Source organism: Pituophis catenifer, unplaced genomic scaffold (genome assembly GCF_029215685.1).
Source record: "Pituophis catenifer annectens isolate HBS135680 unplaced genomic scaffold, rPitCat1.0.hap2 SCAF_17, whole genome shotgun sequence".
In the NCBI taxonomy this organism is placed as follows: Eukaryota; Metazoa; Chordata; class Lepidosauria; order Squamata; family Colubridae; genus Pituophis; species Pituophis catenifer.
Window position 1 is genome coordinate 1,727,083 of NW_027256897.1, and position 22,612 is coordinate 1,749,694.

A 22,612-nucleotide genomic window follows, 5' to 3' on the forward strand; every position below is an offset into this window, starting at 1 on the left:
ATCACTTTTTTTCACTGCTGTTGTAACTTTTGGTCACTAACTGAACCGTTGTAAATCGAGGATTGGATCAGGCAGGAAAGTAAGTGGTGATATGTCCCTCTTAAATTTGCTGAATGTTGCATCTCCCACCCCCCTCCTAAAATAATCCAACTGGACACAGATTGCTTGGAGAGGCACAGGGTTTTTTGGGGGGGGGGGGTGCAGGATTTTCGGGGTGCAAACTGAACGAATCAAGATATCAGCTAGGAAGAGGTGATTTATTCCCTAGTTCCGGAATGGGGGAGAGTTTTGAATTCCGGCTTAATCCTGGCTCCCTCTACTTTGCCTCTGTTCTTCCTTGATGGAAGAATTTCCAGAGACCATCTCAACCTTGATTGGTTTAACTATGATGGTTTACAGGGAGAAATGGCCTCATAGGTGGGTGGGCTTCCCCCCAGACGCTGGATGGGACAGTGCCAGAAAAATCCCGGAAGGGGAGGAGGCTAAAGACAGGAATTCAGATTCCTGTTGTCAGAACCCCAAACTGTTTGGTTGACTGACGAGATTGTGTGAATCCAGAATGGAATAGAATGCAGAATAACAGAGGTGGAAGGGACCTCCGAGGTCTTCTAGTCCAACCCTCTTCTCAAGCAGAAGAAATTTATAATAAATATTCCGGACAAATGGCAATCTGTTCTTCAAAACCTCCAGTGATGGAGCACCCACAACTTCTGGTGGCAGGCAGTTCCACTGGTTAATTGTTCTCCCACTCCTTCTCCTCCTCCTCTTCCCCTCCCCCTCCTCTCTTCCCCTCCTCTCCTTCTCCTTCTGCTCCTTCTCCTTCTCCTTCTCCTCCTCTCCTCCCATCCTCCTCCTCCTCCTCTTCTTCTTCTCTTCCCCCTCCTCCTCTTCTTCTTCTCCTTCTCCTCCTTCCCCTTCCCCTTCCTATTATTTCTCCTTCTTCTTCTTCTTCTTCTTCTTCTTCTTCTTCTTCTTCTTCTTCTTCTTCTTCTTCTTCTTCTTCTTCTCCTCCTCCTCCTCCTCCTCCCTCCTCCTCCTCCCCTCCCCTCCTCTTCTTCTTCTCCTTCTCCTCCTCCTCCTTCTCCTCCTCTCCTCCCATCCCCCCTCCTCCTCTTCTTCTTCTCCTTCTCTTCCCCCTCTTCTTCTTCTTCTTCTCCTCCTCCTCCTTCTCCCTTCCCCTTCTCCTTCCTAGTATTTCTTCTGCTTCTGCTTCTGCTTCTGCTTCTGCTTTTCCTCCTCCTCCTCCTTCAAGAAAACTTTGTTTCAAAATGCTGAAAGTCCTTGAGATGGAGACCCGGGAGTCTCAAAACAACCCTTGGATAGATTTGGGAGTGGAAGAAATAATAACATGCTTCTGTTTGCAAAAAGCTGGAGAAGGGGAGGAGGAGGCATGTTGCCAGTGCAACATTTTACCTGCTGCTCAAATAGAACCTCCACTTCTCAAGGCAGTCTATCCCCCTGAAAACCGAATAGTGGGAACCAAAGGGCGGATTTCCTGCTATTTTTCTTCGATCTACTCTTTTAACTTTGGCAGCGGAGGTCTTCGGAATCCGGAATCGGTTTCCTTGCGAGTAAATGGATTGCGCCCTAGCGCTTAGCGTTTATCCCCCCCCCAACCTTTCGTTTCCCTCTCCCACGCGGGAAGGTTTTCCTTGAAACGGACCCAGTCCTGGCCCGTGATAAATTTCTCCGGGTCTGGTACCCGGTCTTTACGCACGCTGGACTCCAGAAAGCGCAAACGCCAATCTTGGTTTTGGCTGTCAATGTAACACCCCGATTTTCCCGGAAATCTGACAAGGTCAGATTTTGCCCTGCGCGTAAAATACACTCTCTGATCAAAACAGGAATAACTAGTAATAATAACTTAGTAATAGGAGTAATAGTAGTAGTAACTTCGCAAGCTTTTACCGACGTCTGGGGGAGGGGGGGTAGATTTATATTAACGTAACGTGTGAACTCGATAAAACGTGGGAATCTTGATTGGCTAGGAAGCTCTTAGTCGCCCCCCCCCCAAAAAAAACACCCGATGGATAAGGAAAAAGACGCCAAGGCATTTAGCCGCGTAAAAAACTGGGCGAAGCTAGCTAGCTGGACTGCCATCTGGTGCTCTTGTTAATCTCTTAGCTTTGGTGTCCTAGCACGTGTGAAAGAATACAAGGTGTCCGCCCGTGGCTCCTAAACGGGAACGCGGGTTCCTGGAGTCTCGGCTCGCTTCTTGTAACCTATTGGTAAGCGTGTCGGGTCAGGCTCCCCCCCCCCCCAAAAAAACCCCGGTTTATTTTCACCAAAGCGAAACGGAGCGTTCGCGGGTTCCCCGGAAAACGTGTGAACCCGTCCCGCAAGCCGCTGGACCTCGAGACGCAAACGGGTCGTTGGCGGCTTTCACAGCTCCTCTCTCCTTTCCCAATAAACCGGGGGGGAAAAAATTGCTTGAAAATTATGATTATTTTTCCTTCGAGAATCTTTTTTTTTTTCGGTCCCCTCTCTCCGCTGCGCTTAATTTGGGTCCGGCCATCTCCACGGAGGTGGCGTTGTCAAATCCGGGGTAAAGAACGGGAAGAGGACCCCTTCCCATTTAGGAAGGGGGTGCATTCAAAAGGGAATCGGGGTAACGCTGATGAAGCAACCTTCTCGATCCAGCCCTGGGACACCTCAATTTGTGCGCGCGCCCCGTTTTATCCGCCACCTCCGAAAATTTAACTTTTAATGTCAGGGCTTGCGTTTAATCCGATTCGCGTTATGTGTGTGGGTGGGTGTGTATTCGTGTGTCCTTCTTTTGTTGGGCATGATTTAACTTCCAATTCTGAATTCGGTTTGCATTGTTCTCGTAACATCCCTTTCTCGCCATTCCCCGTTAAAGATCGGATCCAGAGCTACCGAAAAAACGGGACTCTCTTTTAAGTTTTGATGCGACGCGTTAACCCAGTTAGTCCGAAACAGGCTGGCTTTGCTTCGCAGAGAACTTTAAATTTTGGAACTAGTTTCCCACCCCCCCCCCGGGCTCCCCCCAAGGCTCCCCCTAAGGCTGGGACTAATTTTTCCTGTGTTTAGCCAAATTGGACCGACCCCGTCTCTAGTTTCAACCTGAGATGGTAACGCAGTTACCAAGTTAAGTTTTCCTCCGGACCGAGCCTCTTTCAAGTTAAGGGGGCTCGTTTCGGAATCCACCTACTGTTCATTTTTTTGGGGGGAGGGGTTCTTTTGAAAACCAAATTCTCCTTTTATTCTTTCACCGGGCCGTCTTAACGCCCGGCGGGAAGCTGATCCGTAAAAGCGGCTCTTTGGGATTTTAAATCCATCTTTCCCGATGTTTTTTCCCCCACCTTCTCCTCCTGAATATCAAAGCGCTCTCGATGCCAAATGGAAAGGGCAAAACACCGGTCTTGCAGGTAAGGCGCCCCCCCCCCCACCTCCTCAGAAAGGTTGACTGTGTGGGCGACAACATGTTTTTTAAGCTTTCAAAGGAACAAAAAATAAATCAGAATAAATCCCCGCAGTTCTGCCCTGAACCTACCGCGCGTTTTCTATTGAGTCCTGAACGACTGAAAGCTCTTTTTTTTTCGGCCCTTATTTTGCCCGGAATTAAAGGACTTTCACACTCCCCAAAATCAAGAACCGTTTCTGCAATTGTGGGGGGGCCCCCGAACTGAACAGGGGGTGCGTGTCGAGATAGAGGGGGGGGGGGCAAAAAACGCGACTCCATCCGTTGATAAAATCTTAACTACTTCTCCAGTTTACTCTTCCGCTTCTAACCTTGGCTTCTCGTTACAGAAGAGACACAAAACGCCAAAGGCGATTTCATTTGATGATATTATTATTATTATTATTATTATTATTATTATTATTATTATTATTATTATTATTATTATTATTATTATTATTATTATTATTATTATTATTATTATTATTATTCCAGAGCGTTTCATTTCTCTCTCCTTCTCCCTCTCCTGAATTGCCTTTATAATTTCCAGCCCTGTAAATTTGGGGGGGGGGGCCTCTTCAATCCAAGATTTCCAAGTTGAAAGACGCGTTCGTGACCCCCAATCCTTCGGAAGAAGGGCGCGCTCGGTCGCTTTTACAGCGCTTCCAGGAAAAACTCGTCTCTCTCTCTTTTTTTTTTCCCGGGCGCGCCCCGCATCTTTTGCGCGCGCCCGCAGACCGGCCAGCGCGCCCCTGCCTTGTCCGGCGCTGGTTTCCTTGAGTTGCGCACCCCCCTTTTTTGTTTTCGCACAAGGTCGGGGTTTAGGGATCCCGCCCCTCCTCTCCCGAAGGAAGAGACGCGCTGCTCTAAAAACGCACCGCCCGTTCCTTCTTGACAAAGGAAGGGGCGCAGAGGGAAAGGTGGGGGGGGGGACGGATCCAAATGAATATTACCAAAAATAAATCACGACACCCACCCCCCACTCTCATCCGTCCGTTCCTCCCTCCCACTCGGAAAGCTGCTTTTTTTTTTTTTAAAAAAAAAAATCGCCTTAAATCTTCCTCCCGCTCAGGACAAAACTTTTGGGAGAGAATCCCGAAATCGAGACTGTTGGATTCCGCTGCGCGTCCCGGGGTGTGTGTGTTTGTGCTGAGGATCGGACAGGGGGAAAAGCTTCGGTTGCGCGGGGGTTGCGCGGAGGCAGAAGCCACCGATTTGAAATTGGATGGCTGGGACTAAGCCCGAGACTTGATTTCCTTCCCATCTGGTTAAAAAAAAAAAAATATTGAATCGATTTTCCCAAAGTCTGGTCAATTCCCGTCCTTCTTTTCTCGTCAATTTCACGGCGCGCTCTTTTTGCTCGCCCGACGGGAGCCGCCTCGCCTGGACTTCGGCACCCGCTAAAACTCGGACGAGGGTGAGGTTGGGGGGAAACCCCAGGAGAAAAAAAAATGGGGAACCCTCACCTCTTCCCCCCCACCCCCCAAAAAAGAGAGAATTAGGAACAAGAACCCAAGAGAGTCTTGGCTGCCCCGCGGAGGTGAGCAGGTGGGCGTTGTGGAACCCACTCCTCCGGGTGAAGCCGCCTTCTTCCCCGAGCTTCTCTTCCGCCTCGTGGGTTGGTTGGCCGCCCCCTCCCCTTTATTTCCTCCTGGTCTGCGAAGAACCTTGGAAGAGAGCAGGTGTCTTTGGGGGGGGGGCAGCCCAGTCTCTCTCGTTTGGTGGGTGGGCTCAGGCCGGCGGAGCCTCGCCTCCTCCCACCTCTCTCTCTCTCTCTCTCTCTCCTAGCCGAGCCCCCTCCCCTTCCACCAAGGGGAGGGGGGCACCTCCCGCCTCTCTCTCTCTTTCTCTCTCTCTCTCTGGATTTCATTCTGGAAAAAAACTGGGTCTCTCTCTCTCTCTCTCTCTCTCTCTCTCTCTCTCTCTCTCTTTTGCAACGTCAGGGGGGAGGGGTACGGAGGTCATTAATAAGCAATTAGAAGGGTCACCCCCAAGCCCATATATATACCAGCTCTGGAGTTGCGTCCCAGACTTTGCGATTTGGCCCGGAGCTGGGAATCGGCTGGGGGGCCCGCGCCTCCCTCCGGCTCTCTCTCTCCGCGTCCAAAGAGGTGGTGGGGCTGCCTCCGACCCTCCAGGCTCTTCCTCGCTGGCCTTCCTTCCTCATGATGGGCTCCGTGCTGCCGGCCGAGGCGCTGGTCCTGAAAGGGGCTCTGAAGCCCCCCAGCCTCTCCCTGGCCGAAGTCATCACGTCGGATATCCTGCACAGCTTTCTCTACGGCCGCTGGAGGAACGTGCTGGGAGAGCAGCTGCTGGAGGAGAAGAGCGGAGGGGGGGTCGGGGTGGCGGCGGCGGCGGCGGCCGGGGGTGGCGTTAGCGGCGGCCACGGGAACCCCAAAACGGCCTTCACGGCGGAGGTCCTGGCTCAATCCTTCTCCGGAGGTGAGTTTTCCCTCTCTTTTCCAACCGTGGTGGGTTTTTTTGAGTGGGGGAGACGCCGGGGGGAGAGAATGAGACTTTGCACGTGTGAATGCTCTGATTCTTCCCAGGAAAACCCAGGGGTTTGGGGGAGAGGTGGCCGACACGTGTAAAGGAGAGCTGCGGGATTCTGGAAGCCCGCGTCTCTCTCCTCCTCCGGCTTCCCAGAGGAAACCCTTGGGAGAAGGGTAAGGTGGTCGGACACGTGTGCGCTTCGCCTGGTTTGGACCCTGGAAGCCTGGCGTCGTGAGAAAGACCCCCGGCGAGGGGTTCTTTCAACCCAGGCAGACGAGCCGGGACACATGGTCCTTTTTCAAGGAGATTTTTCGTGGCCCCAATGCCCTCCTGACTCCGATTTGTATACTACAGACCCGGGTCTTAAAGTAGAGCTCCTTCTGGAGTTGTGTGTATCCACTGGTTTCTCTACACGTGTGTCCTGTTCTTAGTATGTGTGTGCCAGTGGATGCATTCTGGGTGTTTTAGCGGTCCAGGATTTGCCACAAATCATGCGTGCGGGTTAAAAGAGACGACTTAAAAGAATTAAAATTAAAACCTCGCATTGAAATGGCCACACCACCTTCCCTGAGCCACACTGGTGTTGGGGCTATGAAGCTAAATTCACACAACCTTGAAATCCTGAATCCTCCCCCCCCCCCGCCTTTCCTGGAAAACCATCCAAAATACAGACTTCACAACGCCCCACCAACTCCATCATGGTTTAGTTTACATAAAAGTCTAATTCACACAACCGCTTGACCCAGGAATGCTCCCTTTGAAGCCATTCTTGTGTGAATCCTGCCTTTTTCTGTCTCTCCTTCCCCTCCCGGATTAAATCCGGAGCAGCATCTTCTGATCTACCAAATCCTCCCAGCAAAAGTATTATTATTTTTTTATATATAAAAAAAGAATCACAAATCTCTTCATTCTTTAGCTTCTCTTTAATAGCTGAAGTTTCCCTCTACCCTGATTATGGTTTAACACTGAACCAAAACTTTTCCTTTCTCTTTTTTTTTATATCCCCTCTTCAAGATCTTTCTTTTCCGCCTCTTCGAACCTGATTAAGCTCAGATTGCGAGGTGCTTTTCTCCCAAGGTTTCAAAAATAAATAAATAAATCACGATCCCCATCATAATCCTTCTTTTTATCGCTTTTCCCACTCAAGTTTTCCCTTCGATGTCTCTCCCGGGCTTCTTCATTTATTTATTTATTTTGCAAAAGCCCTAGGCATTTAAAGGCTTATTAGGCGTGTAATAGCAGTTGACTGATTTAAAAAAAGGTTTTAAATTCATTTAGTTAACTTGAGCCTGACCTTAAAGGAGTGGGGGGTGGGGGGCGGGTTTGTTCCCACTTAAACTGAGAACTTTTAAAAGTTGTTGGGACCATTTTTCTTTTCTTTAACCTGTCTCAAGTCCTTACTCTTCATTCATCAAACTCCCGGACAAACAAATTCCCTTTCCCTCCTGGCATTTGGGATTCCCTGGTCTTTGTCCCCCCCCACCTCACCCCACCCCAAAAAGATTACTGTTCCTTTCTTAATCTACCGTGAAAACTCCATTCTGTCTCCTTTGAAAAGATGTCAGCCCGCTAATCTTTCCCATTTTGTCGCCAGAAATTCCTGCGCCTTTTAAAACAAGTTTCTTAGGCCATTCAGTTCTCCCCAGTGTTGGCCGACAGCATTCTCTAAAGGCTAATGAATTTAGAATTAGCCATTTTCCTTCTAAGGGTCTTGAATGAATGCGGATCACTTTAAACAGCGTGACAAATTGCTTTATGCAATGCCGTGGCACCATTTAACCTCACACTCTTCGCTTTTTAAAGATTTTCCCTCTCTCTCTCTCTCTCTTTCCCTCTCCCTCCCTCCATCCCAAGTTCTTTCTTGAGCCATCTTAACAAGGTAGCCTTGTTGTGGTTGTGTTATTTTTAAAGTCCAGTTTCTTGTTCCACTTTTCCTGGGAAGAGGAGTGCCAAAATGAACTGGAGCAGAGCCCCAGGTGTCCTGGAGAGAGAGAGAGAGAGAGAGAAAGAGAGGAAGAGAGAGAGAGAGAGAGAGAGAGAGAGGAAAAGAGACAGAAAGAGGGAGAGAGAGAGAGAAAGAGAGTGAGAGAAAGAGGAAAAGAGAGAGAGAGAGAAAGAGAGAGAGAGAAAGAGGAAAAGAGGGAGAGAGAGGGAGAGAGATAGAAAGAGAGAGAGAGAGGAAAAAAAAGAGAGAAAGAAAAGAGACAGAAAGAGGGAGAGAAAGAGAGAGAAAAAGGGGAAAGAGACAGAAAGAGGGAGAGAAAGAGAGAGAAAGAGAGGAAAAGAGACAGAAAGGAAAAGAGACAGAAAGAGGGAGAGAAAGAGAGGAAGAGAGAGAGAGAGAAAGAGAGAAAGAGAGGGAGGGAGGGAGAGAAAGAGAGAGAGAAAGAGGAAAAGAGGGAGGGAGAGAGGGGGGGGGAGAAAGAGAGAGAAAGAGAGAGGGAGAGAGGAAAAAAGGGAGAGAGAAAGAGAAAAGAGACAGAAAGAGGGAGAGAAAGAAAGAGAGAAAGGGGAAAAGAGACAGAAAAGAGAGAAAGAGAAAGAGAGGAAAAGAGACAGAAAGGAAAAGAGATAGAAAGAGGGAGAGAGAGGGAGAGAGAGAGAGAGAGGGAGAGAAAGTGAGAAAGAATGAATAGAGGAGAAAAAATTAATCTTAAGGATGCCACAGGTTGCAATCTTGCAGAAGGCACGTAAAGTTGGCACACGGAGTTGGGCGTTGTCTGGTTTTGGGGTTTTTTTAAGCTTCAAATACAGTGTGGGTGTATTTGCTTTTCAGCAAGCGGGGGGGGGGGGGGCGGAGGGGGGGGTTAGATCTCTTTTAGAAAGCCCACAGAGAGGTAAAAAGAGCCAGCGGTGGAGACAGAAAATTTTGGTGTGTGCAAAAAAAGAAAAGTTGGACACTAATTTAAAATTCTTTTTTTTTTCTTGTTGTTGTTGAGTTGGATAGATGCATTTGGAGAAAAGACCCTTTAGGAGCACCAGGATCTCAAATTCGACAGGAGATCTCAAATTCGACATCTGATGATTGACACCCCATGTGTCTCAAACATTAGATCCCTCGTGCAAATTTCGTCCGTTTGACAGCTCACTTTTTCAGATCTCAGCTACAGAAAACCCAACCTTAAGTCTGTGTCATTTCAGGCTGGGTGCGTGACCTGGCCATAACTTCACAACAAGTGTGTCCTGTATTGTGCATTGCAACCTTATTTCCCACACGGGCATCGCGACACATCTCAAATCATGTGCCATTGGCAAAAGAGGATGCTGTGGGGCGGATAATGATTTTAGCACTGAGTCTGCCACGATGGAAAGATATTCGGCATATCCTTGAAATTTATACTTTTTTTTAACGCTATATATAAGTGTATTTTTCAGGGTGGTTTCAAAAAGAAGAAGGTCTTGATATACCCCAATATTTTGCTTCCAACTGTGGCGTAAAATAGACTAGCCCCTTGTGTCTGGTGTTCCCGATACCCAAAAATCAGAGGGGAACATTTAAAAACAAACGCTTGGGCCTTTGGGAGAATGAATAAATTAAATTAATTTTGATAGCGGAGGAGTCTGTTTGCACTTTGCAATTGTGGGGAAGAGAGTGTGTGAATGTATGTGTTTCTGTGCACGATCCTAGTTATACAAGAGACAGCGGCTGATTTTTTGATTGACTGGATTGATTGATTGATTGATTGATTAGGTCACTCGGAGTTGCCGGGAACTGTGACATGGGCGGCAAATAACTTTGATAATGAAGTACCATTAGTCATAGGTACCTTGGGTGCAATCCCAAAACATCTGGAGCACCTCTTGAGCACCATCGTCATTGACAAAATCCCCATCAGTCAATTGCAAAAGGCAGCTTTATCAGCAGCGGCTTACATCCTGCGACGATATTTGCAACCCCATCAAACATCCACATCTGCCTTTCCCAGGCCATTAGGAAAGACTCAGTAGCTGGACAAAAATGCCAAATTCAGTCTGAACATCTGGCTGACTGGGCCACCGACCCTAATAATAAAACTGCCATGAAATCAGTTTTCAATTCCAAGCGTCAATAGCTTTCCTCCACCTGATTCCTCAGAGGCTGTGATGCTAAATTCCCTATATTACCTGATAGAATCATAGAATCATAGATCCATAGAATCATAGATTAGGTTCATAGAACTATAATATTACAGTTCATAATAATATAGACTCATATAATAGACTCATAGAGTATCATAGATTCATATGACCTAGAACCCTCAGACCATCCTAGACAAACGCCTGGCCAACTTGCTTAATGACACCATGATTCATTTAATGACGGTATCATAACGGACGATGCTCAGCTTCAGTTCTTCGCCAGCCTGTTTTGTTAATAGCAACTTTAGCGTGACTTGATCTTCCCGAAGGACAATGATGTTTGCAAATATTTCTCCAATCCCTGTCTTAACTCTGTTTAAAGAAAGATGGATCTAATCTCACATGGGTGTGTTGGCCACATACAGGCTACAAAACTTCGCTCCATGTCCATTTCTACACCGTACATAATGCTATACGTACTCTCTTACCTTACCTTTTACCTATGTTCTTACATCAAAGGTATAACGTAGATCCCAGGAAATATAAACTCTGGATTGTGTGTATATCCTTGACAATATCTGTGCAAGAGAAAAACACAACATCTAAATGAGCTTACAAGGGGCATGGCCTTGAATTTTCTCTAGGAAAATAGAACTGTAAAAAGGATTGATTGATTGATTGATTGCCCAAAGTGTTCACATCTACAATTTAACCAAGAAGGGTGCAAGGAGAACCTGATTGATGCTAGTCCACAAATGCACCAGTTTTGTTTTGTTTTATTTTATTTATTACATTTATTTGCTGCACCTTTCACCTATAAAGGGACTCCGAGTGGCTTACAGACGGTGAACAGATAGATAAATAAACTGATCAAAATTTTAAAAGCTACAGACAAAACTTGGAACCAAGCAAAAGTTATTAGGACGAGGATGAGAACAACCGACACAGGTTTTATGGGCAAATTCACATTGACCGACCTCTCTCGACCACCGAGAAAGACCGGTGTTTTGTGTTGTGTGGCTCATTAACACAACTCTCCTCGTTGTGCAAGTTGCCTGCATCCGAAATGCATTTGGAAGTTTTTAGGAGTCCCCAAATCTAAAAAAACCCAACCAATTGCATTTCCCAGTTTGTGCCATGTTGTTGCCAAGCGGCTTATTCCCATCCGATTTCCATTGCTCCCCTAAACTAATATAATTTCCAGTATTTTTTCCCCCCCACCAGCCAGCTTCGACGGAGGATTAACCTGTCTAAATCAAATGCCTTTTTCTTATTGTGTTGTCAGGGGATTTGCATCCGTTACTGAAGGTGCTGCTGCCCTGCACAATTTAGCAATCGGGGTTTTCATCGGTGGGTGCCAAATAAAGTTGTGGCTTGTTTGCCTTCAGTGTGGCCTTCGGGGGGGGGGGCACACAATTGGGAGATGATGATGGTTTAGATCAGGGGTGTCAAATTCCCATTTCATTGAGGGCCGCATCAGGGTTAATTTTGACCTCCGGGGGGGGGGGGTGCTGAGGTGGGCGTGGCTGGGATGGGCGTGGCCATCTTGACATCATTTGTGTAGGGGGCACCTGTGGTGGGCCCTGCGGGACTGGGGGCATCCTCCTGCAGCCCTATGGCACCTCACCTGCAGGCCGCACCTGTAGGCTGGTCCTTCGCTATTTCCAGGGTGGCCAGATCTAAGCACCCCACGGATTGGATCCTCCTGCCCACTGGCCTCGAGTTTGACACCCCTAATTTAGACTGTAGATCAGGGTACAAATTGGGATTCCTTTATTAATGCAGGGGTGAAGCCAGTCCAGCTTCGTACTAGATTGGGCAAATCTAGGTAATGATGGTTAATTCGGCAAACCCTGGTTGAAGAAACCAGGACAAAAGTGTGTCAGTTAACCCAGAAGGAAGGGAGCGATTTTGTGATGTGACTTGCCCTTTTGTGAGTGTTTTTTGGTCTGGAACGGGATAGGGACTCCTGCTTGATAAGGGGTTGGACTAGAAGACCTCCAGAAGGTCCCTTCTGTTATTCCGGTGTGGTTAATCTCTCCCTCCCTTGCTGATTCTCTCGTTTTGCAGAAGTCCAGAAGCTCTCCAGCCTCGTCCTGCCCTCAGAGGTCATCATCGCCCAGAGCTCCATCCCTGGGGAGGGACTGGGCATCTTCTCCAAAACCTGGATCAAAGCTGGCACGGAGATGGGACCTTTTACGGGACGGATCATCTCACCTGAACACGTGGACCTGTGCAAGAACAACAGTCTCATGTGGGAGGTAAAGGCAGACTCTCCACGCGCGAAGAAGGCTCACGGGTTGGGGGCTTACAGGGACACACCCTATAGGTAATCCTCAACTCAATTTGTTTAGTGACCATTCAAAGTTACAATGGCACTGGAAAAAAAGTGAATGATGACCGAGAAATTTCTCACGACCCTCCTAGCATTCCTGTGTGATCGACATTTAGGTCAGGGATGAAATGCTACCAGTTCGGGAGAAAATGCTACCAGTTCTGGCGAACCGGTATTTCCAATGATCAGCTGGGTGACGATCAGCTGTGACGTGTGATTTATATTAGGTAGAATTGTCAGATTTCCTGCTTTCTAGCTAGTCTAAACCGCAAGGCACAGTGGATTCCCACCCCCCCCCCTCATTGTTCAACTTACCTTTGCAGACTCGGAAGGCTTCAAAATGTTCCTTTTTTAGCACTGCGCGGGTGCGCCTTAGGTGCACTCGGTAGCAGACTCACCAGAAGGTAGCAGACTTTAGAGGATTTCACCGCTGATTTGGGCGCTTGGCAACTGGCATGTACTTATGCCTGTTGCATTGTCATGTCAAGTCACGTGATGATCCCCTTTTTCTGACCTTCTGACGAGCAAAGTCAATGCGGAAGGCAGATTCACTTTAAGCACTGTGTGACTCACTTCCCCAACTGCACAACTTCACCACTTAACAACCGAGGTAAAAGACGTCATAAAATGGACACAACTTATTTAACAACCATGCCGATTAGCCAAAGACAGTTCAGACTCCGCTGTTGATAGTAAGTCAAGAACTTCCTGTAATTCACATTTAATTATTCCCATGACATGCTAATCCTGGTTAGTTTTTACTTGGTTACTTTGATGTTGGGCAGGTTTTCAGAACCCAGCCTGTTTATTTATTTTTGTTTGTAAAATTTATTGGCCATCCCTATTATCACAGAGAGGGACACGGTGGCTCAGTGGCTAAGACGCTGTCAATCGGAAGGTCGGCGGTTCGAGTCCCTAGTGCCACATAAAGGGGTGAGCTCCCGTTCCTTGTCCCAGCGTCCGCCAACCTAGCAGTTCGAAAGCACGTAAAAAAAAATGCAAGTAGAAAAATAGGGACCACCTTTGGTGGGAAGGGAAGAGCGTTCCGTGGGCCTTTGGCGTTGAGTCATGCCGGCCACGTGACCACGGAGACGTCTTCGGACAGCGCTGGCTCTTCGGCTTTGAAACGGAGATGAGCACCGCCCCCTAGAGTCAGGAACGACTAACACAGATGTGCGAAGGGAACTTTTACCTTATTACCACAGAGTAACTTTTGGCAGCTTTGGTTATTTACGGTGGCTCCTCCTGCCTGAAAACAGGTAACATCCGCAACGGTGACGACAATAAATATTAACGTTAGCTTCTGAACCCTTAAGCTAGGAGAAAGAAGCTGAATTCAGAAAGCCAAGCCAGCTAAAAAGATACCAAGGTTAAAACCAGCCCAGCTTCGCATGCCCTGTGAATGGAGTTGGCTGGTTTTTGTTACCTACCTTGAGAAAACGGAGCTGAATGTGTGTTTTAAGCTGCCATTAGAGGCATAATGGGGCTTTTCTAATTTTTTCTTTATTCAAAACTCCATAAATGAAGGCAAATGACAGCTATTCAACCCAGGGATAAAGGAAACTGCCTATTAGGCTCAAGGTTTTTTTTTTTTTTTTCCCCTGCCTCGCACTTCAGTTCATTCTTTATCTATTTGGTGGGAGATGCGCACCTATAAACACAGGAATTTAAATTTGTATGTATTTTTTTGCAGTTGCTGTTTTTTCCTCCCCCCCCCTTTATTTCCCCCCCCCCCCCCCAAAGCTTTTCTTACTTTTGCAAGTAACCAGCCTTGGCGAGTTCTATTTAAAAAAAAAAAAAAAAGTAATTTCTTCACGAATGCATTATAATGTGCCAGTTCCCCACGACGGAGGCCTTTTCGTGTGCGCTTTTGATTTGAAAGAGGGAATAAGCCTATTTTCTGGATGTTTCCCATTTGATTGGCAAAGTGTGAAACTGAAGACATTTCTTGCATCTCATGCGCTCGAATTCTTCCGAGGCAGCCGTGTTTTTTGCAAAGCCTACGTAGGATATTCTGCAGCTGACAGCCGATCAGAACTGCTGCAGCTCTGTTTGCAACTCGTTTGCGCTCCTAAAACCATTTTTTCCCCTTTGAAAATTTTCTTCTTTCTTTATTTCTCTTTGCAAGTTTTCTTCTCTTGGTCCTCTTTGCGATCTATCTTCCTTCCTTCCTTCCTTCCTTCCTTCCTTCCTTCCTTCCTTCCTTCCTTCACAAGTTTTCTTCTCTTTTCTTCTAAGCTAATTATCTTCTTTCTTTTTCCTCTTTGCAAGTTTACTTCTCTTGTTCCTATTTGCGATCTTCCTTCCTTCCTTCCTTCCTTCCTTCCTTCCTTCCTTCCTTCCTTCTCCTTCCTTCCTTCCTTCACAAGTTTTCTTCTCTTCTTAGCCAATTATCTTATTTTTTTTCCTCTTTGCGAGTTTTCCTTTCTTTCTTTCTTTCTTTCTTTCTTTCTTTCTTTCTTTCTTTCTTTCTTTCTTTCTTTCTTTCTTTCTTCTTTTCCTTTTTTCCTTCCCGGGTTTTCTTCTCTTTTCCTCTTAGCCAATGACCTTCTTTCTTTTTCCTCTTTGCGAGTTTTCTTTTTCTTTATTTCTCCTTGCATGTTTTCTTCCCTTTTTGCAAGCTTTCTTCTCTTTCGTTTTGCTCTCTGCAAGTTTTCCAATTTCCAGAGAGAGAGAGAGAGAGAGAGAGAGAGAGAGATTCCTAAACCAGAAGATACCCCGAATTATTGTTGTGTGACTCGCACAGCAAAGAAGATTCAATCACTGCTGTGCTCACTTGGCTCACAATGGCCAAGATTTTCCTATATTCCAAACCAGGCTAATCAGGATATCTAAGCATGGACTCTTAGAGGCTCCTGAGAGATTTTTAAAGTCCCTCCGTGGTCTTTAAACAAAGGCATTTCCATCTTATTTTCTGCAGTGTTTTTCATAATCTGATACACCATCTACTCATGTCTAACAACTTAATTCTCTTTATATCAGTATGGACTGGGGATAATCTGGACATATTCTGGGAACAATGCAGTTACGTGCAATTCTTTATTTGTGAGTCCTGGATCCAATCTGGGCTGTTTGCATAAAACGAGGCGGGATGGGATTTTTTTGATATGGGGGTAAGGACATTATTTGAAATTGAGATAAGAAGCCATTGGGTCAAGTAGTTTAAGAATCACGTAAGAAAGAAAGTCTGCGTTATTCCACATAATTCCGCAGGCTGGCTGGGGAATTCGGGGAGTTGAAGTCCACCTGTCTTAAATTGCCAAGGTAGAGAAACACTGGTCTAATGGCTACTCAATAAAGTATTATATATTGAAGATTTCTTTTTTAAAAAAAACAACCAACCAACCAGGATTAATCATTGGGTTTTCTTAACTCAGGTTTTCAATGAAGACGGGACAGTCCGATACTTCATTGACGCCAGCCAAGAAGATCATCGCAGTTGGATGACCTATATCAAGTGTGCCCGGAACGAACAGGAACAAAATTTGGAAGTGGTCCAGATTGGGAATAGCATCTTCTACAAAGCCATTGAGGTATGAAATGAGGCAGCCAAAATGAAGAGAGGTTCTCGGATATTGACTGCAGGGAATTGACCACCTCATCTCTGGCAGTAATTTGTTTCATTTCATTTTTATTTTCATAGACCCATAGAGCCCCAGAACCATAGATTCATAGAACTACCATATCATAGTAACATAGAATAATAGAACCATAGAGTGGTGCAGTGGCCTAGAGGTGGAGCTCTCGCCTTACAATCAGGAGGCTGTGAGTTCGATCCTAAGTAGAGGCAGATATTTTTCTCTCTGGGCACAATGAGGATATATCTGCTGAACAAAACTCTGCATTGGCGACAGGAAGGGCAGTCAGCCAGCAAACACTCAGCTCCATTCAGTTGCCCAGACACTCTACCCGCAAGGGATTATGGGATCGTTTAAAGAAAATGATAGATTGATAGAACCATAGATCCATAGAATTATAGAACCATAGAACATAGATTTATAGAACTATAATATAGAACAGAACAGAATAGAATAGAATTCTTTATTGGCCAAGTGTGATTGGACAGACAAGGAATTTGTCTTTGGTGCATAAGCTCTCAGTGTACATAAAAAGAAAAGATACATTAGTCACGAATCATAAGGTACAACACTTAATGATAGTCATAGGGTACAAATAAGCAATCAAATCATACTAGGAAGCAATCAATATAAATCGTAAGGATACAGTCATGCAGTCATAAGTGGGAGGAGATGGGTGATGGGAATGATGAGAAGATTAATAGTAGTGCAGACTTAGTGAATAGTTTGACAGTGTTAAGGGAATTATTTGTTTAGCAGAGTGATGGCATTTGGGGGAAAAAAACTTTCCTTGTGTCTAGTTGTTCTGGTGTGCAGTGCTCTATAGCATCGTTTTGAGGGTAGGAGTTGAAACAATTTATGTCCAGGATGCGAGGGGTCTGTAGATATTTTCACAGCCCTCTAATATCATCGTTTCATAATAATATAGAATCATATATTCATAGAACTAGAGTATCATAGAATCATAAGGTTGGAAGGAACAAATGCCTGGGCAACTTGCTTAATGACATCACGGTTCACTTAACAACCACACGATTGGCTTAACAACTGCCGTAAAGGTTGTCAGAAAATCAGCTCCAACTGGACTTACCACCACAATGCCATACCATAAAATTTCCAGTCCCGGTTATGGTTTTAAGTCAAGGAAGGCTACCTGCATTTACAGAAATTAGCTTCATTTTCTGTTCCAGAAAACAATCATTTCTCATCCTTAGGTTTTAAAAGAGCCTCTTTTGGCTACATCCCCCCCAAAAAAAGGCATGTTTTTAAATTTGAGTTCAGGCCGAAGAAGCAAGCAAGCGAGCAAGCCGCATCCAAGTTTCCTTTGCTAAGCGACCATTTGTCATTAAAAAAAAAAAGGAAGTAAGTTTTAAAAAAAACTATCTCTGGGCGTCGTAATTTCCCTTGGCTCGTGGTGAGCCTGTCTGTTGAAAGCCTGCGTTGATCGATTTAACAGCCTTAATGGCTTCGAGCTTTTGCAGTTTGAAAAATGCTAAAATTCCCGGCCGCGCAAAAAGAGCAATGCACCCACCCAACTAACAGCTTGCGATGTTTGGTGGCGCCTCCTCGCGCCTCCTTCAATCTATGTGATTCCGCGCCACGCATGAACTAAGTACTGTTATTACGGGGTGCTGCATTTCTTTTATGGCTCAGGTTGGGCTTCCTAATGGGAAAAATAACAGTTAAGATTCTCACTCTAGACTCTTTGGAAGGGGGGAAAAAACTCCCCACCCAAGTCTCTCTCTCTTTCTCTCTCTCTCTTTTTTTTCTCTCCCTCTCCCCTCTTTCTTTTCTAGAGGTTATCAAATGCTCGTTGATGGCAGCTGGCGGCTTATTTCTTTGGCAGCCCACAAAAAAGGGGAGATAATGACAGCGGTGTGACACTGTCAAAGAGAGCAAACAAGAAAATGGGACAGGGGGTAAAACAGGTGAAGCTGTCAGGACCTTAAGCCGTCAGCAAAAAAAAAATCCTCTTTTTAAAAAGGAAAGAAAGAAAAGAAATTGTTGCCATCTAACTCCCTGACAATTACAGTAGAGGTATTTGCTTCTAATAGGTGTGAAATCACAGGAAGGGTTTTACCCCTATTAGAAGGTGCGGGGTCTTGTCATTTCACACACAAACCCTCCCACAAACACACAAACACACATACACTCTCTCTGTGGCTTGCTGCCTGCAGCTCATGTAAGCACCTGTATTAAAAACCAATTAACAGAAACAGCCCCCCCCCCTCTTTCCCTCTCCCCAAAAGTACGGTAGTTCTCTGCAGCGTGAAAAATTAAATCCCATTTTATGCTCCGGATGGTTTTTGAACTCCCCAAATAAATACTTTCTCTCCTTACAAGCAAACCGCCTCATTAGAGCAACGTTTTAAACTTGATTTAATTAATCGGCTCGGCTTTTGCAGTCCTAATTTTTATTTTTTATTTTTTTAAGCCGTGGTTGCCTTCGAAGAGCTGAGCGGGAATCTCAGCGACGGCTGGCTTTGGCTAATTTTTTAAAGATATAATTATCATTAAAAGATTAAACGGGAAGGAGAAAACCACGCGCCAGCTGCGATTTTGATCTTGCTTTCTTCGGTAGGGGTCCTTAGAGGATCAAAACAGTGGCTTTAGGTAGGCCTCGATTTACGACCACAATTGAGCCCAAAATTTATGTTGCTAAGTGAAACATTTGTTAAGCAAACCAGACAGTTATGGAGGTGCAGATGACAGACTCCATCATTCCTCTGTAGAACTGGATCAGCAGCTCCTTGGACAGTTTGAGCTTCCTGAGTTGGCACAGAAAGAACATTCTTTGTTGTGCTTTTTTTATGACGTTTAGGGAATCAATGCAGTTGTTCAGCTAGTAACATGGTTGAGAGCAGCACCTCGAAGTTTACAGATTTGGGTAGTCATGGTTTAATGTTGGGTGAGGTGTTTCTTCTCTTGATCTGATGCAGCTGGTCTCCATCGCACGTTCTTAGAAAAGGACCGACAGAGTCAACCATGTTCTGTCTTCTCTCCTCTCCCTCCAGATGATCCCACCAGATCAAGAACTGCTGGTTTGGTATGGAAATTCTCACAATACCTTTTTGGGGATTCCTGGTGTCCTGGGACTCGAAGAGGAACAAAAGAAGAACAAACACGGTGAGGAGATGGCTACATTCTTTTGGTGTTGGCAAGTTCTTTCTGGGTCATATCACCGGGAAGACTCTTGCTTGACCTCCTGGTTGACACCTTCCTAGGCCGCCTGTCATGGCATCAGCACGCCAATATAACACCCATGACGTCCTCGGCATCCCTCATATTTAAGGCTTTGGCGATAGAGGCAAACTACAGTCCTGTAGACGATGGATGCAAAGGAAGTAATGGTTGCAGGGATAACCCAGGTCCTCTCACGATTAATCTTGCAGACTTCTCCACCAGAAGATAGATGAGATGGATGGATAGGCAGATCAATTGATAGATAGAAGTGGACAAATTGTAGGGATAGAGAGAGATGAAATGGACAGATTAGATAGATAGATAGACAGACAGACAGACAGACAGACAGACAGACAGACAGACAGACAGATAGATAGATAGATAGATAGAGATAGATGATAGATAGATAGATGATAGATAGATAGATGATAGATGATACATAGATAATGATAGATAGATAAATGATAAAAGATAGATAGATAGATAGATAGATAGATAGATAGATAGATAGATAGATAATCAGAGATAGACAGAGACAGACACAGACTGATAAATGTTAGATGATAGATAGAAGATAGATTTTAGATAGATAGATAATGGTAGATAGATGATAGATGATAGATTATAGATAATTATAGATAGATGATTGATAGATAGATAATGATAGATAATGATGGATAGATGATAGATGATAGATAATTATAGATAGATATAGTAGATAGTAGATAGAAGATAGATGATAGAAAGATAAATAGATAATGATAGATATAGATGATAGATAGATGATTGATAGATGATAGATAGATAGAAGATAGATAGATAGATAGGTATTAGATAGATAATTAGAGATAGATATAGATAGATATATGGTAGATATTAGATAGATGATAGATAATAGATGATAGATAGATATAGTAGTTAGTAGATAGAAGATAGATAGATGATAGATAGATGATAGATAGATAAATAAATAGAATGAAGGATAGATAGATAGATAGATAGATAGATAGATAGATAGATAGATAGATAGATAGATAGGAATGGTATGGCTGGAGAGAGAGGAAGAAAGAGGGAGGGAGGAGTGGATGGATAGACAACTCCAGACTTCTCCCAGTAGCCAAATCTAATCTCTCAGTTTCTGAAGATCTCTCTTGATTTCCAAGCCCAGGGCTCTTGTGGCATCCTGGGCACAACAGCGATGACCTTCCCAAAACCCCATCCGTCGAAAGGCCCTTCTTATTCCTCCTCTTCCTTCCTTTCTCCCCCACCCCAGAGGACTTCCACCTGGTCGAAGGCGGGGTCAACACCGTGGGCCGCATGCGCTGTGTCATCTGTCACCGCGGCTTCAACTCCCGCAGCAACCTGCGTTCCCACATGCGGATCCACACCCTGGACAAGCCCTTCATCTGCCGCTTCTGCAACCGCCGTTTCAGCCAGTCCTCCACCCTGCGCAACCACGTCCGCCTTCACACCGGAGAGCGGCCCTACAAATGCCAAGTCTGCCAAAGCGCCTATTCGCAGCTGGCCGGCCTCCGGGCGCACCAGAAAAGCGCTCGGCACCGTCCTCCTAACGGGGCCCTGCAGCCACACTCGCCCGCCTTGCCTGTGCCGCACCCCACGGCTCTGGGACACCACATCCCCACCATGGTGCTGTGAAGGCTGGGGGGGACTCTCCTGGGGCACACGGAGGGCGGCTTACTCCAGGGAAAGCCAATGCTCCACAATGGGGGGGGACTGCCTCTGTGGCCTCGTGATGCGATCCCCTGGGGACCTCGGGCTGCCCCGCGTTGGACACAAAAGTCCGGGTTACTGTACAGTCATCTCGGCTCTGTTCCGGTAGAGTGATGCGGACATAACGGTGCAGAATATTGGGAGAAGATGAGGTTTTTCAGCAGTTTTCGTGCGGGCAACCAGGCGAGGGAAGGAGTCTGGGCTGTTTTTTTCCAAAAGAGACTTTTTAATTCGGGGGGAAGGATTTGGATCCGTTTTTTTGGGGTGGGGGGAGGACGAAGGAAGGAGGTTTTTCTGGCCCCCTCCGGTTGCGGGACGTCAGGGGAAGCAAGTTGTGGTAGAACAGGGACGTCAAAAGAGGAGAGAAAGAAGGAATGGCAGATTGTGGCCCAGTGGTTTCTTCACTCAGGCTTTCTAGAGGTCAGAGAGAAAGGAAGGAAAGAGAGAAAGAAAGAAAGAAAAATTGGTAAGCTGCCCAGAATATCTTGCAGGGGAGATGGGAGCATAGAAATTTAATAAATAAAAGAAAAAGAAAAAGAAAGAAATTAATTCATGCCCTAGCAAGGATAATTAAATTTGAGCAAGCTTGAGAAAGAAAAAAGAAAAGAAAAGAAAAGAAAAGAAAGAAAGAAAGAAAGAAAGAAAGAAAGAAAGAAAGAAAGAAAGAAAGAAAGAAAGAAAGAAAGAAATTGATAAGCTGCCCAGAATATCTTGTAGGGGAGATGGGAGCATAGAAATTTAATAAATCAAAGAAAAAGAAAAAGAAATTAATTCATGCCCTAGCAAGGATAATTAAATTTGAGCAAACTTGAGAAAGAAAGAAAAGAAAAGAAAAGAGAAAAGAAAGAAAGAAAGAAAGAAAGAAAGAAAGAAAGAAAGAAAGAAAGAAAGAAAGAAAGAAAGAAATTGATAAGCTGCCCAGAATATCTTGTAGGGGAGATGGGAGCATAGAAATTTAATAAATCAAAGAAAAAGAAAAAGAAATTAATTCATGCCCTAGCAAGGATAATTAAATTTGAGCAAACTTGAGAAAGAAAGAAAAGAAAAGAAAAGAGAAAAGAAAGAAAGAAAGAAAGAAAGAAAGAAAGAAAGAAAGAAAGAAAGAAAGAAAGAAAGAAAGAAAGAAATTGATAAGCTGCCCAGAATATCTTGTAGGGGAGATGGGAGCATAGAAATTTAAGAAAGAAAGAAAGAAAGAAAGAAAGAAAGAAAGAAAGAAAGAAAGAAAGAAAGAAAGAAAGAAAGAAAGAAAGAAAGAAAGAAAGAAAGAAAGAAAGACCCCTAAGGCAATGGGGTTGCAATCTAGAATAGATCACAGGTTGCCTGAGTCTAGAGATGATTTCCCAGAAAGAAACAATTAATTTGAGGCAAATTCTGGATTTTGGTAGTTCTCCCATCGTTTCTCATTTCCCATTTCAGCCACAAGGGGGAGACTTTCCCTTCTCCCATTTGCAACATGGGACTAAGATGGCCCACGACTTATGAACATTCATTTAGCGACCATTCAAAGTTACAGTAGCACTGAATAAAGCGACTTACGGCCCGTCCTCACACTTATGTCCATCTATGTGTCTGATAACAATTCCAGGCGCTTCGCCACCAGCTCACTTTTACGACGGTCGCAGCTGTCTTCTGGCAAGCAAAATCAGGGCAGCAAGCCGGATTTTGGTTTCATGACATGTAATTTGCTTAACGACCGGTCCCAATTATGGTCGTAAATCAAGGACTACCTGCAGATAACATCAGCCTACTTGGCAGGGGTGTTGTTCCCCAAAACACAAGGCCTGTTCTGAAGACTTCCTTCTGTTGCTG

The 22,612-nt window shown here is 45.3% G+C and overlaps 1 protein-coding gene across 1 annotated transcript; it reads left to right on the forward strand.

Annotated features, from left to right (window-relative positions):
- Positions 1-5,586: 5,586 nt before the first annotated feature.
- On the forward strand, positions 5,587-20,971 carry PRDM12 (PR/SET domain 12). The gene is made up of 5 exons (XM_070955791.1): positions 5,587-5,863; positions 12,044-12,234; positions 15,686-15,841; positions 18,901-19,012; positions 20,343-20,971. Exons 1-5 carry the CDS (start codon positions 5,587-5,589, stop codon positions 20,723-20,725), a joined length of 1,119 nt encoding a protein of 372 aa, XP_070811892.1. The 3' UTR covers positions 20,726-20,971.
- Positions 20,972-22,612: the final 1,641 nt, after the last annotated feature.